The sequence below is a fragment of the Hevea brasiliensis genome, chromosome 11 (assembly GCF_030052815.1).
Source record: "Hevea brasiliensis isolate MT/VB/25A 57/8 chromosome 11, ASM3005281v1, whole genome shotgun sequence".
Classification (NCBI taxonomy): domain Eukaryota; kingdom Viridiplantae; phylum Streptophyta; class Magnoliopsida; order Malpighiales; family Euphorbiaceae; genus Hevea; species Hevea brasiliensis.
The window spans coordinates 14,713,692-14,732,562 of record NC_079503.1 but is presented as its reverse complement, the minus strand read 5'-3'; the positions used below and the strand labels follow the sequence as shown (position 1 = coordinate 14,732,562).

The following is an 18,871-nucleotide window of genomic DNA, read 5'->3' as shown; positions in this document are numbered from 1 at the left end:
ATAATTTATCCTTTATTTCTTAAATTTAATTTAATCTTTTAATTATTAACTAATTAAATTTTAACATATGATTATAACGGTAAAAAATCTAAAAGTTTTTTTTTTTTTTCCAATAAGCCTAATGACACTGATAAAGCTCCCTCACATAGGGGCATAATTGTCGTTTCACTATCCTAATCCAATCTTTCAACAAATTTGGGCGGGGCCAACGGCTACCATCCAAAAATGGCCATAGCGTCACCTATTGTCTGCTCTTCCCTCTCTCCTTCCACCCACAAGCTAAACGTAATAAGTCCTACCTCTATTTCAGTTCTAAGACCTAATTGCATTATAGCTTTGTTAAAATCTTGTTCAAATGTAAGAGAATTTTCATCTCTTCACGCCCATTTAATCACCTCAAATCTCATCAATGACTCTCTGATAACCAGCCATGTTCTTCGTTTTTTAATCTCTATTGATGAGCTTGATTATGCCCACCAGATTTGTAGCTATACATTTGAACCAGAAACCATAATTTGGAACACCTTTATTAAGAACCAACTTAAAGAAGGTTTTCCAGAAGAAGTGTTTATGACTTATTATCATATGGTCACTCAAGGCGTGGTGTTAGATCTTTCCACTTTTCACTTCCTGCTTCATGCTTGTTCTAGAAATTTTGCTCTTCAACAAGGTAGTGAAGTTCATGGTAGGATTTTGAAATCTGGGTTCGGAGCTAACAAATCTCTGAACAACAATTTGATGGGAATGTACTCTAAGTATGGCAAAGTGGAAGAAGTTCGTCAATTGTTTGAGAAATTGCCTCATAAAGATGTTGTTAGTTGGAATACCATGATATCTTGCTTTGTTTCGGTGGGAATGTATAGAGAAGCCTTGCATTTGTTTGACGAAATGATGATGGGTGGGGTTAAACCTGATGAGATAACAATGCTTAGCTTGGTCTCGGCTTGTACTAAGTTGAGGGATTTAGAAATGGGCAAAAAATTTCATGTCTACATTGAAGACAATAATCTTCAGATTGATGGGAGTTTATTGAATTGTTTGGCAGATATGTATGTCAAGTGTGGGAAAATGGAGGAAGCGCATAGGCTTTTGGGTAGATGTCAAAAATCTGAGGTGGATGTTGTAATGTGGACTACACTTGTTAGTGGGTATGTGAAAGCCAATAAGATAGAAGAGGCTAGGAGTTTGTTTGACCAGATGGCAGAGAGGAACTTGATATCTTGGACTATCATGATATCGGGTTATGCCCAATTTGGGCGTTATTTTGAAAGTTTAGATTTGTTTAGACAAATGAGGTTTGAAAATGTGAGCCCAGATGAGGTTGTTCTAGTGACGGCACTTTCAGCTTGTATTCATGTAGAAGATTTTGCGTTAGGCAGAGCCATCCATGGCTTGATCATGAGATATGGAATGACTTTTGATGGGTTTCTTGGGAATGCTCTACTCGACTTGTATGCAAAATGTGAGAAACTCGATGAAGCATGCATAGTTTTTGAGCAGTTGCCTTGCAGAAGTGCTGTATCATGGAATTCAATGTTGGATGGTTTTTGCCGAAGTGGAGATGTTGATAAAGCAAGGAGCTTTTTTAATAGCATTCCGGAGAAGGACATAGTTTCTTGGAACACCATGCTCAATTTTTATGTGAAGCATGTTCTCTTTACAGAATCATTTGGTTTTTTCCAGGAGATGCAGCTTTCAAACGTAAAGCCTGACAACATTACTTTGATCGGTTTGCTGTCATCCTGTGCTAGAGTTGGAGCCTTGAATCATGGCATTTGGCTTCACGTTTACATAAAAAAGAATGACATTGGTCTGGATTCCTTGTTGGCCACTGCCCTAATTGACATGTATGGGAAGTGTGGGTGCGCTGAAATAGCCTACAGCTTCTTTTCTGAATTAACTGAAAGGAATGTATTTGTTTGGACTGCAATGATAGCAGCATATGCTATGGAGGGGCAAGCCCACAAAGCTATTGACATTTACTTGGAAATGGAGGTAATGGGAATAAAACCAGACTATGTCACTTTTATAGCTCTTCTATCTGCATGTAGCCATGGAGGTTTAGTTGATGAAGGCTACAAATATTTCAACAAAATGAGAACTCTATACAATATTAATCCAAAGATTCAGCATTATGGATGCATAGTTGATCTCCTGGGTCGAATCGGGCGCTTGGAAGAAGCAGTGAAGTTCATTGAAACAATGCCAATGGAACCAGATGTCTCTATATGGAGTTCCTTGATGAGAGCATGTGGAAGTCACCACAATGTGGAATTAGCAGAGTTTGCATTTAAACATCTCATAGAGATAGACCCCATAAACGATGGAGCTTTTGTACTGCTTTCAAATATCTACGCAAATGCTGGCAGATGGGATGATGTGAGTAAGGTGAGAAGGAAACTACATGACACAGGAGTAAGGAAGCAACCAGGTTTCAGTCTGATTGAACAAAATGGAGTTCTTCACAAGTTTACAGCAGGGGAATTCTCAAATCCGCAATCTGCAGAAATCTGTTCCATGTTGGAAGAAATAGAAAGAAGATTAATAAAGCAGCAACTACCAGATACCTCTTCTCAGCATAGCGAAAGGTTGGCTGTTGCATTTGGTCTAATAAACAGCCAAGGAAAATCCACTATAAGGGTTGTGAATAACATTAGAATTTGTGGCGATTGCCACTCATTCATGAAGGTAGTATCTCAGGCTTATGGCAGAGAAATAGTTATCAGGGATATCTACAGATTTCATCGATTCAAAGATGGGTATTGCTCCTGTAAAGATTAATGGCAATTCAAGGTTTGGGTTCTTTATAATTTGCAAAAAAAAAAAAAAAAATAGTTATCCAATGAGCCAGAAGTACAGATAAAAAAATTGAGCACCAAATCCTCTCTCTCTCTGCAATTGAACAAACTCAGAGAAAGAGAGATCACCTATTCACCTCGTAAGGGTGAAACGTATGGACCCACAACCCTGCAAGAACTTCTATTAGGCTGTAGAAAAGCTTGAAATTTGAGAAAAATGTCAACATCCCCAATAAGCTTATATCACCCCTAGGGGAAATTTGTCAAAAAAAAAAAATCTAATTTTATCTTCCCAATATGAGCACTCCTCCTGTAAACATCATTTTGTGACTTCTGATTTTGGCCTCTAAGGGAAGTAACAAGTATTAATTACCGGCATCAAATTTGGAATCAAATTTTTGGAAATTTGCAAGCTTAGAGGAAATAGCATACAATATTTAATAGCATTTTATATTCAATCAGAAACTTGTAGAGTTTGCAGACTTGTACAACAACTCTTGCCACAATCGATATAGAGAGAAAAAGAGTTAAATTTGGCAGCCAGAAAAATCAGCTGCCACTTGTTCTACTTCAATTATGAGGCAATATAAAGTCTGAATTATGATAAGCAAAAACTATAGGTCCATCCCCCACAACCATGAATGATGAAACATGAACACCAAAGGGAACAATGTACAAAACGATCATCCATGGCTGCTAACAGATGCACATAAACAGCTCCTTTATAAATGGATGATCAAGGCTGTCTACCTTTGTGTACAGTTTCATCAATCATGGGAGTGGTGGCTATCAGTAAACCATGAAAGTGACTCTATGGAGTGTTAAAAATGCCATTTTCAAAGAGTTCCTCGCCATTGTCAGACCTGTGAGAGTCATCAGAAGATTTTTTGATTGCTTTCTCCATCTCCTCATCAATCATAATCTCCTCTGCGCGACAACTTAAACTGCAAAAGGCTTTCTCACCTCTGCGAGAAATCAACACAAATCAGTATTCTCTAGTCAACAAGTAATGTGCATTGTGCAAAATAAAAGCCTGTGCAGATAACTCAGAACAAACCTGTACATGTAAATATCTTTCCCACCTTCCAATTTCTTGTTGCAATGATAACAGAAGTTCAAAAAATCATTTGAAGGAAATAGACTTGGAATTATAGAGCTAGAAATAGCGTGAGGGACTCCAGTCTCCTTTCCTTCATTAGAGTAACATTCCAAAATGCAATCACCATAAATATGAGTTTTCTTGGGGTTGGGACCATGTGATATTACACATGTATAGTCCTCAGAAAGCTCAATCTCACTTGCAGAGAGAGAAACAATTCGTCCATTGGCAGAGCCAACAGACATTGGAGTCAAGTTCAAATCAGTATGCAAAGAGTTGTTTGAGTTTGGGCTTCCTCCAGAAAATTGCATCGGAGTATTCACTTGGGTAGTAAGATTATTCAAGCAGAAATTCCCTGAAGTCACATTCGAGTTCTGTCCAGCCAATCGGGATAGTGTGGAAAAGGACTTGCAGGAGTCCAGTGAACAAGACCGGATTTTTCCAAAGTGCTCAGGTGCAAATGGGGCTTCTCCAATCTCAAAAATAACATTAGAGCTGCCCTTCTGAAGTGGAGATTTGGTATGGGTATGAGGGAAAATTGCAAAATTTCTTGGCAAAGACTTTGGTGCCTCAAAAGAATTAGCATTGGCTTGAAAGTTTGGGTCTTTAATTCTTACTCGCTGTCCAAAAAGAATGTTCTTGCTCTCTGATGATCGAAGAAATTTGCCAGATTCTCTCATATCATCATCATCAAGAGAATTTACAATGCTTAAGCCTACTTTACTGCAATCCCAGCTCTTCTGGTGCCCGTTGTGAGATGACCTTTGGGACCTACTGGGATTTCCTAGATTTGAGAACATCCTGAAATCCAGAGGAGATGTTGGGCTTCTAACAGAATCACAATCTGATAAGCCCTTAGAAGTTAACCCAACAAACAGACCAGGGACACCGACAAAGGAGTTTGTTTTGTGATTGTATCCCAGACAATCAGACTGGGTAAAGGGCTCAGAACCAGAATCAGACATTGTTAAGGGACCCATCTGTTGATCTTTCTGGAGTGACCTGGTTCTCTTCCTCAACATTACCCCAAGACCCTTGTCAGGAACACCTAAAACCCCTTTATCTGTACTAAAGCAACAGATTTAACAAATAAATAAGTGTTATATTGTGGGAAAACAATTAGAATAAGCAGGAAACTGATTATATTCTTATCAGGATTATCAACAATCAGCTACATTGAGGAAAATAGTAACAAAAGACGTTGATAAACATTTTCATATACAAGAAGAGTAAAGATTTCACGGACTATGCTTAGGAGAAAGATCAGAAGAAAGATTTGTTTAGTGATTGAAATTTCACAAATCCTAGAACAACTAGATATCAAGTGGATGAAAAGTAGCAAGGGATAGCAAAATCTCCAAATGCAGGAAAAAAAAAATTATGAAGACCAAGGGGGACCATGTCAAGCAGAACACTGTCAATCTTGATTTTCCCCATGAAATTGAAAAACCCAGATGATAGAAATCGCTCAAAGAGGAGATACCCAGATAAGCAATCCCCCAAAATAGAATTAAAAAAGCTTAAAAAAAAACCAACAGTGCAAAGAAGATGATCAAGGCCAAACATTACAATTAATAAAAAAAAAAATGCATGAACTGAGATAATAGCAATAAGAAGTTTAATCAGAGAATGAATAAACAAAAATAATAAAGCACACCTGGGCTCCTTTATCTTGCAGTGGAAAATACAGGGAGATGATGTTTTAGAGAAGAGACCCAAATGCAGTAAAAAAAAAAAGATAGGTTCTTGGGCACTACTCTTCTCTTTCTCTCTCTCCCTATCTCTCTCTCTCTCTCTCTCAAAATCAGCACAGCAGTGAGCTTCTGAAATACTCCATTCTCTCTCTCTCTCTCTCTCTCTCTCTCTCTGTTTGTGTGTGTGGCAGTAAGTAATTATACTTTTTTCAATGCCTTTCTTTGGAGATGTACGTATTAGAATACAGTCTTTGCCCACAGATTTTGCATCCACCAACTTTTTTGAAGGCTGAAGCTATACTTAAAAATTGAACTGTCCTGTTTTGTCACTTCCTTCCTCACTTTTTATCCATTTCTGTTTCTAATTTTCATCAATTCTCCTTTGAATTTTTTCAATTCTTTTTCTACAAACTTTTAAGAGCCTTTCATTGTCTTCAATAACCTTGAAAATTGCATATTCAAGCCTCTTCTCTTCAACCCATTTAAGGGCTTTCAATGAAATCTTTAGAAAGGAAAAAAAATTACTTTCATTAATATTTTTTAATATAAAAATTCTAATTTCTTAGAGAAATATTAAAAATATTATTAGCTTCTTATATTATAAAACAACTAAAGGAAAATTTTGAAAATAGAGGATATATTATTTTTTACTATAAAATTAAAAATAAAAATGATAAATAAATATAAAAATTATATTTTAACATTTTTAAAAATCAAATAATATTGATTTATTTTTAGATACTAATAATTATCCTATATAAAAATAATTAATATATTAATTAATAACAGGATGAGAGCGTACCGGAGAGTAGATGATTACGTAATGCAAAGGGCTTGATAGAATTACTTTTTTACCCTTTTATTTTTTTTATCAGGGAAGTCATCACAAAACGACAAAGCTTGGCTGTGAAATGGTTCTTAATGAAACTGACAAACGGTGACGGCTATTAACTCCGGTTAGGGGGCTGAGTTAACAATGTTCAGTTAATCGGACCAGTAAAGTTCACCTACAAGTCCGTACAAAATTTGTTGAATTCGTCAAATTACTCGTATGCCCTCACCCCAGTCGGTGATTCTTTGTCTCATTACTCATCTCACAGTTGCATAATAAAAAACTTTATTTTTAGTTTCAAATATTAATATTTTAATTTATTAAATTAAATTTACATGAAAATACTTAATAACTCAATCATTATATAATACTTATATTATAATTCTTTATTATGATAAATTTATATAAATCTCATTATAATCGATGATTTTAGTGTTATATATATAATAATAATAATAGTTGCACTAAATAATTTTTTTCATATGTGAGAAAATAGGTTTAAATTATTATTTGCTTTTTTTATAATAAAAATTTTTGTTTTTAATTGTTTTTTAAATGAAAATAATAATTTTTTAAATTAAAATTATAGTATAATTTTTTAAATTAAAACTAAATAATTATTTAAAAAAAATATTTATTTATAATAATAAAATTGATCATTAAATAAATAACATATTGAAAATTTTTAAAAATAAAATAAGTTTTGAAATATTTTTTACAACGGTTTATTTTTAATAATTATGAAAAATGTAAATAATTTTTTTATTTTTTAATTAGAAATTTGTTTCTATTAATTATTTGTAGTGAACACATTTTTCAAGTTTTTCTTTATTTTCATATAAAATGAAAATTGAAAAATATAAAATTATTTCCATAAGTAAACAAGCTCTTAGATTTTGTTCACTTATAAAAAAAAAATTAAAGTAGTTTTTTAACAAAATTTTTTAATAAAACTGAAAAATAAACTTTTGTACTAATTAAATGTGCCAATTTTCTAAGTGAAGAATAAAAAAAATTAAATTTTCAATTTTCTAAAATTTAACTAAATTTTATAAAACAATTTTAAGTTTTTTCCACTTTTTTCTTTATAACAAAAGTTTTATTTTCAACTATATTTTATAAATGGAAAATAATAATTTTTTATAATTAAATTTTTACTATAACTTTTCATAACTAAAATTGAATAATTATTTAAAAAATATTTTTTTAAATAATAAATATTAATCATATTATTATAAAATAAATGAATAAAAATTGTTAAAGTAAAATAAATTTTTAATTTTATTTTGTAATATTTTTAATTATTAAAGTTATGAACACTTTTTAATTTTTTAAATTAGAAATTTTTATTATTAATATGTAAATGTGTTTTTCATAATTTTTTCTTATTTTTTATGAAAAATAAAAAATAAAAAATATAATTTTTCTCTAGTGAATAGACTTTAACAGTAGAGTCAAGGAGCTCTAAGAAAATTTTATCTGTTATTTTTTGCTATATTTATTTTTATTAAAAATTCAAATTCAAGGTACATTCCATTCAATTCATTTTGAGATTTCAAGGTATTTAAGTGTTTGTTTGGTATTACATTAAGAGAATTAAAATTATTTTTTTAATAAAAATATTATATTAGATGTTATTAAAAAAAATAATTTGATAAAAATTATTTTAATATTTTTATAGTTAAAATTTATTAAATTTAATTTTAAATTATTTTTTAATACTCTCTAATTAATATATTTAAAAAAAATAATTTTCTCAATAGTAATATAATAATAATGTCAAACAAATTCTAATACATTAGTAATTCATTCACAACGAGAAAAATTAGGAAAGTCGTACAATTTTCTCTTTTCAATTAATTTTTGAAGTAAAATTAAATAAAATTTATTTTCTTAATTAACTTTTTGAATATAATTAAGTTCAATCTATTTTTTTATATAATATACCTATTTTAATAAAAATATATTATTTTATATTAATTTAAAATAAAATATTCATCTTATATATGGATAAACATCTGCATTTAAAATTTAAAATTCACTGAGGTCCATTTTCTCAAGCTAAAATTCATAAATTTATATGTAAAGATGATAGTGTGATGTTGACTGGGATTCTTTTCTTCAGTATTTCAAGTTTTTTTTTTTTTAAATCTTTAAATTAAACCAAATGCATATTTATCATATTTTAATGAATTCAATGGTCAGCCATTTCTAATATTATTATTGAGAAATACATTATTTGTAGAAAGATAGATGAACAAATCTACATAGTTTTTAACTTAATATTTTATATAGTAAAATGACAAATTTAGACAAACCAACACTTTGTTAAGTATTTAATTGACTTTCTATTTGGATTGGTTCTTAATAACTATAAATTTTATGTAAACTATATTTACTATTTTTGGGTTTTCTTACCATAATTGTATTATTATTTTTTTTTTTTTAAAATCCTTTTATGTTGTTGTATCATTGCACATGCCCAGATTGAAATAGAAGTTTTCCTTTTCTTTGACAACTCATATGATTTGTTCATCTACTTAAAGTTCAATATATACGACAATTAATAATAATAATAATAATAATAATAATAATAATAATAATAATAATAATAATAAGATCTCCATGTCCTTTTCAATCAATTTTATAAACAGTTGCCACTGAATGCGTGCCACGTTTGTGCTATGTTTTGCCTCCTCCCTTAATAATAATAAATTAATATTAATAAAAAAATAGCGAAATTACTAAAAAAAAATAATAAACTTTAGCCTTCTTTTTTTAAAATAATATATGTTTTTAATTGTATCAGATTTCCTCATAAACTTTAAAATTTTTTATAATTTCTATTTTTTATTTTTTTTTTACAAAATTACCTGTAAAACATAATTACATGTAATAAAAAAAGAAATTGTACTTTTAAATTTCACTGAACTAAAGCTCATATTGATTTTAAATTACATTTTTATCGATTAATATTTATTATTTTTTATTTTTTATAAATTATATATTTTAGTAATTTTAAATAATTAAGAAAACTTAATAAAAAATTATATATTACACTTAGATTCATATATACACTCACTCTATACACCCAACATAGGATCTAAAATATTAAGTGAAATAATTTAAAATAAAAATATCAGAATATAAAATAAGATACATGAAGTTTAAAGGTTTTTCTATAAGTATTTATAAAATTAACTGTAATATATTATCTAATATTTAAAATTATTAAAAAAACCTTAATATTAAAACTTTGCCTTCCTCAATACTAAAAAAAAAATTCTTACATTAAAAAAATAACAATTTATATTTTAAATTTTGGAACTTTCTAATTAAAAAATATAGTAATTTTAACAAAGTAAATAATACTAATTAAAAAATATAGTAATTCTAACAAAGTAAATAATATTAATTCATTAAAAATTAAAAAAAAGTAAAAAAAAATAACAATAAAAAAAATCCGTTGATTTGAAAGTTGAGTTTAATTATATATTTTATTTTTTAAAAATATTATTTATTTGATTATTTTTACTTTTGTAGATCGTTGAATAAGTTTTCATTTTGATAAAAATATCTTTTATATTTATATAACTTTTTTTAATATTTTATTATTTCTTTAATAATTCGTTTTCTTTTATTTTGTGAAAATATAAATTTTAATATTGATAATTTACAACATCATAATCATTAGATTTTTTAAATTAATAATAATTTATTAATTTAATGATATAATAAGTTTAAATTAATTTTAAGTGCAATAATAACCTTTTTGCTCTCAAAGTTTCACTGCCGCATTGTGTATCTTTGAAACAATTTATTTATATTTTATAGTTTTTATTGTAAAAGTTAAAAAAAAAAAAAATCTAATGGTTATATGTTTCACTTGATATGTGCAGCTATAGCAATGTGGCAACCCCTACCTCATACCTATTCATGGGCAGCAAGAAGAGCATATATATATATATTGAAAAAATTTGGGGGGGGCAAGACGCCCTCAACCAACATGTCAATCCACCCCTACTCATGCCTCATTTTTCGATTGTGATCCTTTCACTCATCCTATGATGTGGAGTTCCCTAAAATTTGTTTTAGGCTTGCTCCTAACCTTCTCTCAATTTGCTTTTTCTTCTTCAAGGGTTAGCCCTTTCTTCTACCGCATTCGACGGTTTTCTCCTGCCTCTCCAAATAGGGGAAGGCTATCTTCCTCATTCCCAGTCAATGGGTCCCCCTCCCCCTGCTAGGATTGGTTGTAGATGGTTTTTGGTTGGTCTGGTGGGCAGCAGTGGTGAAGATAGAAGGAAATCTTAGCTACCAGTAATTGTTATGCTCTGTGATTTTGCTTTTGCTTGCAGGTTGGGTATGTGTCTTTGAATCGCCAGAGAGATAAAGCTTCATCAGTTGATCCAAGGAAAAGAGCCCTCGAGGGTTCAAGTGTTGGCAACCTATCCTAGACCATTGCCTACCCCTCCGACTAAAAGAGAATGAGATGCTATAAGGGCTTTTTCTTTTATTTCTCTATTTTCCCTCCCCTGTGTGCGCGATTGTTGTATCCATAGAGGCTCTACTTTTCATCCCCTCTTGTTGGCTACTGTTATGCTTCTAAGTTGCTTGGATTTTAAAGGTTCCATTGTTTGGGAGGAAGAAGAGCTTATGTGAGTGAATCAAAGGATTTGTGGGCTCTATTAATGCTTGGAAAAGTTGTTTAAGCATGTGTTAAACTTCTTGCCAACGTCCCAATCTTAGGTTAATTAATGAAATGATCTTCTACCTTTGGAAAAAAAAAAAAAAAAAAAAAACTCACCCTATGATTATTAAAAACTTGATATTTAAAGCTTAAAATTATACATTCATATATGTATGTGCCTGTATAGATTTTGTGAAAGTAAATATTTAGCCATACTTGAATGTATTAAAGAAATGTGGGATGCATATAAACAACATAATATAGGAATTTTAGAGGCATATAAGCGACATAAAGGAATGAATGGGAATATAAAAGTACATGTATGTGATTTATTAAGTTGAAAGGTATGGCAAATGGTCACTTTTTCTGATGGCTAGTTACCATCTCTACATAACTCAACCCGTTTTTTGACCAGTAGGTAACCTCTTCACAGTGGCTTGCTTCAAAGCAAGCCTTCGGGGCTCCTTTCTCCTTATCTGCATTCTTTTAGGATTTCATTCTCCTTATCGAGGGAAGTTAATAGTATTTTCTCTATCATATTTTTTTTGTGTAAAGATGAGGCTAGAAAGCCTTATTTACATACGATGCTTTGTCATTTCTTAACATTTGAATTGCACATACAAGTCATTGTGCATGGTTTAGGACCCATAGGAGTATGTAAGAGTGGAGTGGTCTTTATGCTTAATGAACTGTTTTCTTTTTTATGAGATGAAGCCTTTGGGAAAGCTCACTTGGCCTTTCCCACAAATTTCAATGGCATGGGTTATTATTTTCAATGAGAGTAAAGGTCTCCACTTTTGAAAATGAAAGGAACAATATTCTTATTCCCACAAATGTTGCTAATTGATAAGTCTCAACTTTCTTATGCCCACTACAACAAAAAGGGTTTATAGCGATATTATTTTGCCAACATTAATAAAAAGCACCGGCATATTAAGTATGTTCTCAACATTAATTAAAAAAAAAAACAAAAAGCATCATCATATTACAAATATTCATGACATTAATTAAAAAGTGTTGTCATATTAAAGATATCTCAACATTAATAATAAAAAAAAAGTGTAGATATATAAAAAATATTCTTAACGCTAATAAAAAAAGCATTGTCATATTAGGAATATTTCCGACATGAATGACAAAGCGTCGACATATTAGAGATATTTTCAATGCTAATAAAATAAAGCATCAATATATTAGAAATATTTTTGAGACTAATAAAAAAGTGTTAGCATATTAAATATATTTTCAACATTAATAAAAAAGCGATGGCATATTAGATATATTCCTGACTTTTTTTTGCCAACATTAATCAAAAGTGTCGATATATTAAAACTATTCTCGACATTAATAAATGAAGTGTCGGCATATTTTAATTACTCCAGATAGTAGTAAACAAACATTGGCATATTAAGGTTAGTATCGACGTTAATTAAAAAAGTATCAACAAGTTAATGGCATTATAGATGGAAATTATAGTTTACATGGCGACACTAACAAAGCTGGTGTATCTCCCATTTGGTGACACCTATAGAAAAAGCGTTGATAAATTAATATTACCAATGCAAAGATAGTGTGTCACTAAAATATGGGGTGATGGCACTTACAACAACGCTATGGGTGATGCTTAGGTGATAGTAAACATTTAGAGACACTAATTAGCATTCCTAAATTAAATTATTGATGTTGTTATTAAGGTGTTTTTTTTTATAGTGGCCATTAGATCTCGCCATGTGGAGCCTGCATTACAAGAAATTAAAAAAATAGCTACAAAAATTACCGACCAAATATACTGAAATTTCGTAGGTAATCAGTGATTACTGATGAAATTTTTTCGTCCACAAATACTAGCGTAGGTAATTTTTACCGACGAAAAAAATGTTGTCGCTAAATTTACCGATAAATTATTTTGTAGGTAAATTTAAATTTTTTTGTAGGTAATTTCGTATGAGATTTTGCTCTTATAAATTACCGACTATTTACTGACAAAATTTTTCGTTGGTAATTACCTACGAAAACAAATTTTCGTAGCTAATTTTTATTTAATATTTTTTAATTTAATCATTAATTTTTAATTTAATTTATTTTTTATTTTTTTTAATTTAAATTAACTTTTAAATTTAATTTAATTTAATTGAAAATGTAATTTTAATTTAATTTAATTTAATTTAATTTAATTTAATTTAATTTAAAATTTTAAAATTAATTTTTTAATTTTTTAATTTTTTAATTTTTTAATTAAATATTAAATATTAATTATTAATTATTTTAATTTATAATTTTTTAAGATTTAATTGACTTAAAAAAAAATACTAGTGGAGCCCAACGTAGACCCCATATATGTGACTATGCCACAATTGCTCTATGTTGGAGGGTAGTTCTCCTTTTATAGATAAACTCACTACCCTCAAATCTATTCTCAAACGATGTGGGAATTTCACATTTTTTGTGATTTACCGACGAATTACCGACTAAATATATTTCGTAGGTATTTTTTTAAAATTTTATGTTCAATTTCTCCTTAATATTACCTACGAAAATCGTTTCGTTGGTAATTACCGACGAAAACAATTCGTAGCTAAAATCTTTTAAGTTTTTTAGAATTTTTTTTCTCTATTTTCTTCTAAATATTACCTACGAAAAGCTTTTCGTTGGTAATTACTGACTAAAATTTTTTCATAGGTAAAATTTTTTTAGTTTTTTAGAATTTTTTTCTTATTTTCTCCTTAATATTACCTACGAAAAGTATTTCGTTGGTAATTACCGACTAAATACTTTTCGTAGGTAAAATTTTTTTAGTTTTTTAGAATTTTTTTTCTCTATTTTCTCTTAAATATTACCTAAGAAAAGCTTTTCGTTGGTAATTACCGACTAAAATTTTTTCATAGGTAAAATTTTTTTAGTTTTTTAGATTTTTTTCCCCTATTTTCTCCTTAATATTACCTACGAAAAGCTTTTCGTTGGTAATTAGCGACGAAAATTTTTTCGTAGGTATTTTTTTTTAGTTTTTAAGAAATTTTCTTCTCTATTTTGTCTTAATATTACCTACGAAAAATTTTTCGTTGGTAATTACCAACGATAAATTTTTCGTAGGTATTTTTTTAAAAAAAATTATTTTCTATTTTCTCCTTAATATTACCTACGAAAAGCGTTTCGTTGGTAATTACCGACGAAAAAAATTCGTCGCTAAAATTTTTTCAAGCTTTTTAGATTTTTCTTCTCTATTTTCTCCTTAATATTACCTACGAAAAACATTTCATTGGTAATTACCGACGAAAAAAATTAGTAGGTAAAATTTTTTAGCTTTTTAGAAATTTTCTTCTCTATTTTTTTCTTAATATTACCTACGAAAAACTTTTCGTTGGTAATTACTGACGAAAAATTTTTCGTAGGTATTGTTTTTAAAATTTTATTTTCTATTTTTTTTTACTATTACCTACGAAAAGCGTTTCATTGGTAATTACCGACGAAACATTTGGTCGTTATTTTTATTATTTGGTCGCCACTTTTGCCGCTAATATTAGGCACCACTTTTACCTATGAAATTATATTGTCGGTAAAGTTTTAGTCGGTAATTAGTCGGTAATTTCGTCGGTAAAAATTAGTTTAAATTTTATTTCTCTTTTCGTCGGTAAAGCGTTGGTAATTCATCGGTAAATTACTCACGAAATTTTGTAGTCGGTAATTTTCGTAGTTATTTTTAACTTTTCTTGTAGTGCTATGCAAGACATTTGAAAGTAAACTTTATTCTCTTTCTGAAGGTATTTGAAAATTGAAACTCCATGGAGACATGGTAATATTGCATTAATGTGATAGAAATAGAGGATTACTGTTGAAGGGGTCTCCGATGAGGAGCTTTTGATGATTTTTTATTATAAAGTTAGCGTATGATTGAGGAATATAAGGGGGCAATCTTACCCTCTACAATGGATGTGTGAGAGCATTTGGCTCTTGTGTGTTTTTAATGTGATAAAAGAGAGACTTCTTTAGATAGAGCATGCTTACCTTATTAGGTTGTTCATATTTATACCTGTTTAAGGTATAATATTTGGGGCAAGTGGAGCTTACTTTCAACAATTGAGTACATTTAAGAATCTCAATTAATGGCTTATTGCTCTAGCTATCTCGAGGCTTGACCATCCTTTCAGCCACTCTATTTGAAGTCACAATAATAATTATATTCAAAATTTTAAGAACTTCTTGTTGAAGATTTTTTGTGGTGAATCTCTTATTATCATATCAAAAGTAAGTGGGTCCTTTAAACTCAATCTTACTTGCGTTGTACTTGGTCTAAGCTACCTCTTAGGGGCATTTGACACAAGGTTGATAAGAGATAATTATTATTCTTGTAACTTTTAAATTCTTAATAATGTTGTTTGGATATTTAACGAGACGATAATAATTTTTTACTTTATTAATATTTATATTCTCTTGAGAGATTAAATGTTAATCTTGAGAGATCAAGTCAATAATTACTCTTTTTAAAGGTTAAATTTTATAAGAGTAAAATTTAACTTTTAATTTTTAAATTTTCTACCAAAAACAATCTAAAAGAATATAAATATTTGCTCATGACCATTCAAGTCAATAATTGAAAAAGAGTTGGAAAGTATTTGTCTTAACTTATAAGTTGGTCAAACTGGCTTATAAGTTCTCAAAATAGGTTGATATGTTTGTTTGTAACAATTTTGGGACTAATAAGTTAAGCTTATAAACTAAAAAAAATAAGCAGGGACCTATTTTTCAATTTGGTTCTTATAAGCTAATTTGATAAAAAAATTTTACTATATTATTATTATTTAATTTTTAAAATTTCATTATAAATCTTATTTGATGTCATTTTTAGTTATTTTAATAATATTAGTTATTTTATAAATGAACATAATATGTTTTCTGTACTCATTATATACATCGTAATTTAATATTATTATATATAATTTTTTATTAATGTTTATATGATATACTATTATTATAATATATTAATTATTATTATTATGCTAATATATTAATTTTTTATTTTTTTATGACATATATGTTGTATGTACACTTATTATTTTTAGATTAAGTTAATGAAAATGAAAGTAAATTAATGAAAATAAGAAATTATTTCAGTGAAATTTATTACGAAAAATTTATTACTATAATATAATTTTATAATTGTAATTGATTCATATATTTTCATGTTAAATTTCTTCAATAATGAAATGTATGAGTTTATTAAAACTAATTAACTTTTAGTATTATATAACTTTTTATAAAATATATATAATTAGCATGAAAAGTTTAAATTTTTTCTAAAACTATTTAAAAGTTTATACATATAATAGTAAAATAAGTTCAATTTAATCTAATTTCATAGAATATTGAATTTCTAATTATTTTTTATTTTATTTTTTAATTTTATTTTTGATAAAATTATCTATAAACACTCACATCAATGAGTATCAATACTATTAATTTTTATTTAATATATAATATTTTGCATAGCTTTATATTTTCTTATGATATAGAGAAAAACTTAAAAAATAAAATTGATAGATATATTAATACTAATAAATTATTTATAAAAAATAAATTAATAATTAAAATTTTCTTTTATATAAAAAATAAAAAAATCAATGTAATAAAATAAAAAACACTAAAATAGTATATTCTTATATTTAATCGGAATGATTATATTAAAAAATGTATATATAATTATTTGATTTACAATAAAATACTTTGTCAAGCTAACTTATAATATTTTTAAATTTAATTTTTTTATAGTCCACCGAAAAAAAAAATTTTATAATCATTTTTGTAAAAGTAAATGTCAAATTTCTATAAAGAAAATTGTTGAATTTAAAAAAATAAAAAAATATAATAAATGATGTAATGCTCATATTCATATAAAAATTAGACTATTTTCAAATTAAAATATAAATTTAAGTTTATATTTAAATATAAATTTATTTAATTAAAATAATAAAACTATATTCAAAGTTTGATTCCTAATTTTTTTATACGTGTTTATTATTTATTATGCTAGATTAAGATTATAGCATTAAAAAAATTAAAAAAATATTATATTTTTTTTATATGTTCTCACAATAGCATTTTTTAACTTTTAATAATATATCAATTAAAAATAAATAAATTCACTATTATAAATTTCAATAATTTTATTAATTATATTAATTTTATAATCAAACTCAAGCCTTAAAAATTTTGTTAATTATTAATTTTTTAAATAATATAATTATCTATTTAATTTTTTTTCTCATGTATATAATTTATTTTATATGCTTTTTATGTAATTATATATTACTTAAAAATTTAATATTTATATAATTTTATTATACATTACATACTAATTAAATATTTTTTTTTATAAACCAAAGAATATAAATTTTTTTATAATATTTTTCCATTGTTAATATATATATATAGAGAGAGCTTATAAATAAATGCAGTATTATTTATATAGAATTTATAAATTCAATTTTAATTAGAATCAACTTTTATATTAATGAAATAATTAAGAATTTTAGAAATTTATTTATAATTAAAGAAATAAAAATTTATTTTGTATAAAATATTTTTGAAATGAACTTTTAAGAAATTAAATTAAAAAAAATTTCAAAAATATTAATAAAAGAATTACTTTATTTTCTTTTTCATTTAGATAAACTCAAATGTAATTGTATTAAAATATTTTACATAAATAATTATAAGATAGAAATAAAAATATATTAAAATTTATTACAAAAAGTAATTTGCATAAATAAAATACCTTAATATTTTTGTAAATAATATAAATCATTAAGATATTTTTATAAAATTTTATTTTAAATTATATTATGATAGAAATTAAATTAAGTAGAATTTAAATATAAATATGATTAAGAATTTTAGATTTATATAAATTTTAAAATTAAATTAAATAATAAAAAATATAATTATAAATATTATAAATAATAAAAGAGAATTTAGGTAAAGCTAATATCCCCTCCCTCCACACATTTATATATTATATAGATAAATATACTTATAAATTATTTTTTACTAAATAAATTAAAATAATTAGTTTATAAATTTATTTTCTTAACTTAAGCCAAATATCATTTTAACGACCCTAATTCAAGTAAAAAAAAAGAAGTATGATACATGTAGGCGTATTAAAGATCGCTTTATTTTGAACCATGTCACATAGAGTACATTAATCATGCATCAAACTTTCAACCAAACCCATGTGAATAAGTTAAAAAAAAAAAAAGTTGAGCAAAAATTTCATGATTCCTAATATTGTTTAACCGTTTAAGTTGTGGTTCTGACTTTTTGAGCTTCGAAAATAGGATTTAGCTTAAAATAATTAAAATTTTAATTTAATTTAATTAACATAAATAGCAATTTTTATTTATAAATTTTAATTTAATAATATTAAATGGTCTTAAAATTGAAAATTATACATGAGAATTATTTTTTTCATATTTAGCCATATCATAATTTTGGTGAGATAATATTTAAATCTTACATAATTAATTAATCTATTAAAATGAATTAATATTATATTTGATATTTAATGTTTATTTAGTTCAATAATTATAATTAATTGTTGACAATCAGGTTAATAATTAAAATTTTAAATATTAATAAATAAAATTTTTAAAATTTAAAATATAAAAATAATTTTTTTTAAAATAATTAATATAAAAATTGTGTACTCTAAATCAGCTATTAAAAGCTGACTCTCACTCTTAACTTAAATATTTTTGAATTATTATC

General features: G+C 26.8%; 2 protein-coding genes across 3 annotated transcripts; one reads left to right on the top strand and one right to left on the bottom strand.

The window, feature by feature from the left end:
• Positions 1 to 225: 225 nt before the first annotated feature.
• LOC110650305 (pentatricopeptide repeat-containing protein At3g22690) lies at positions 226 to 3,086 on the top strand. The gene has a single exon (XM_021805231.2). It carries the CDS (start codon positions 226 to 228, stop codon positions 2,779 to 2,781), a length of 2,556 nt encoding a protein of 851 aa, XP_021660923.1. The 3' UTR covers positions 2,782 to 3,086.
• A 136-nt stretch (positions 3,087 to 3,222) lies between these two features.
• Positions 3,223 to 5,776, bottom strand: LOC110650306 (FCS-Like Zinc finger 10). Of its 2 annotated transcripts, none has more exons than XM_021805232.2 (3): positions 5,555 to 5,776; positions 3,856 to 4,965; positions 3,223 to 3,763 (listed from the first exon to the last, which is right to left on the bottom strand). In XM_021805232.2, exons 2-3 carry the CDS (start codon positions 4,917 to 4,919, stop codon positions 3,610 to 3,612), a joined length of 1,218 nt encoding a protein of 405 aa, XP_021660924.1. In that variant the 5' UTR covers positions 4,920 to 4,965; positions 5,555 to 5,776; the 3' UTR covers positions 3,223 to 3,609. The 2 variants fall into 2 exon arrangements, with proteins under 2 accessions (XP_021660924.1, XP_057985903.1); XM_058129920.1 differs by having other exon boundaries at positions 3,856 to 4,960; positions 5,555 to 5,775.
• Between the last annotated feature and the right edge of the window lie 13,095 nt (positions 5,777 to 18,871).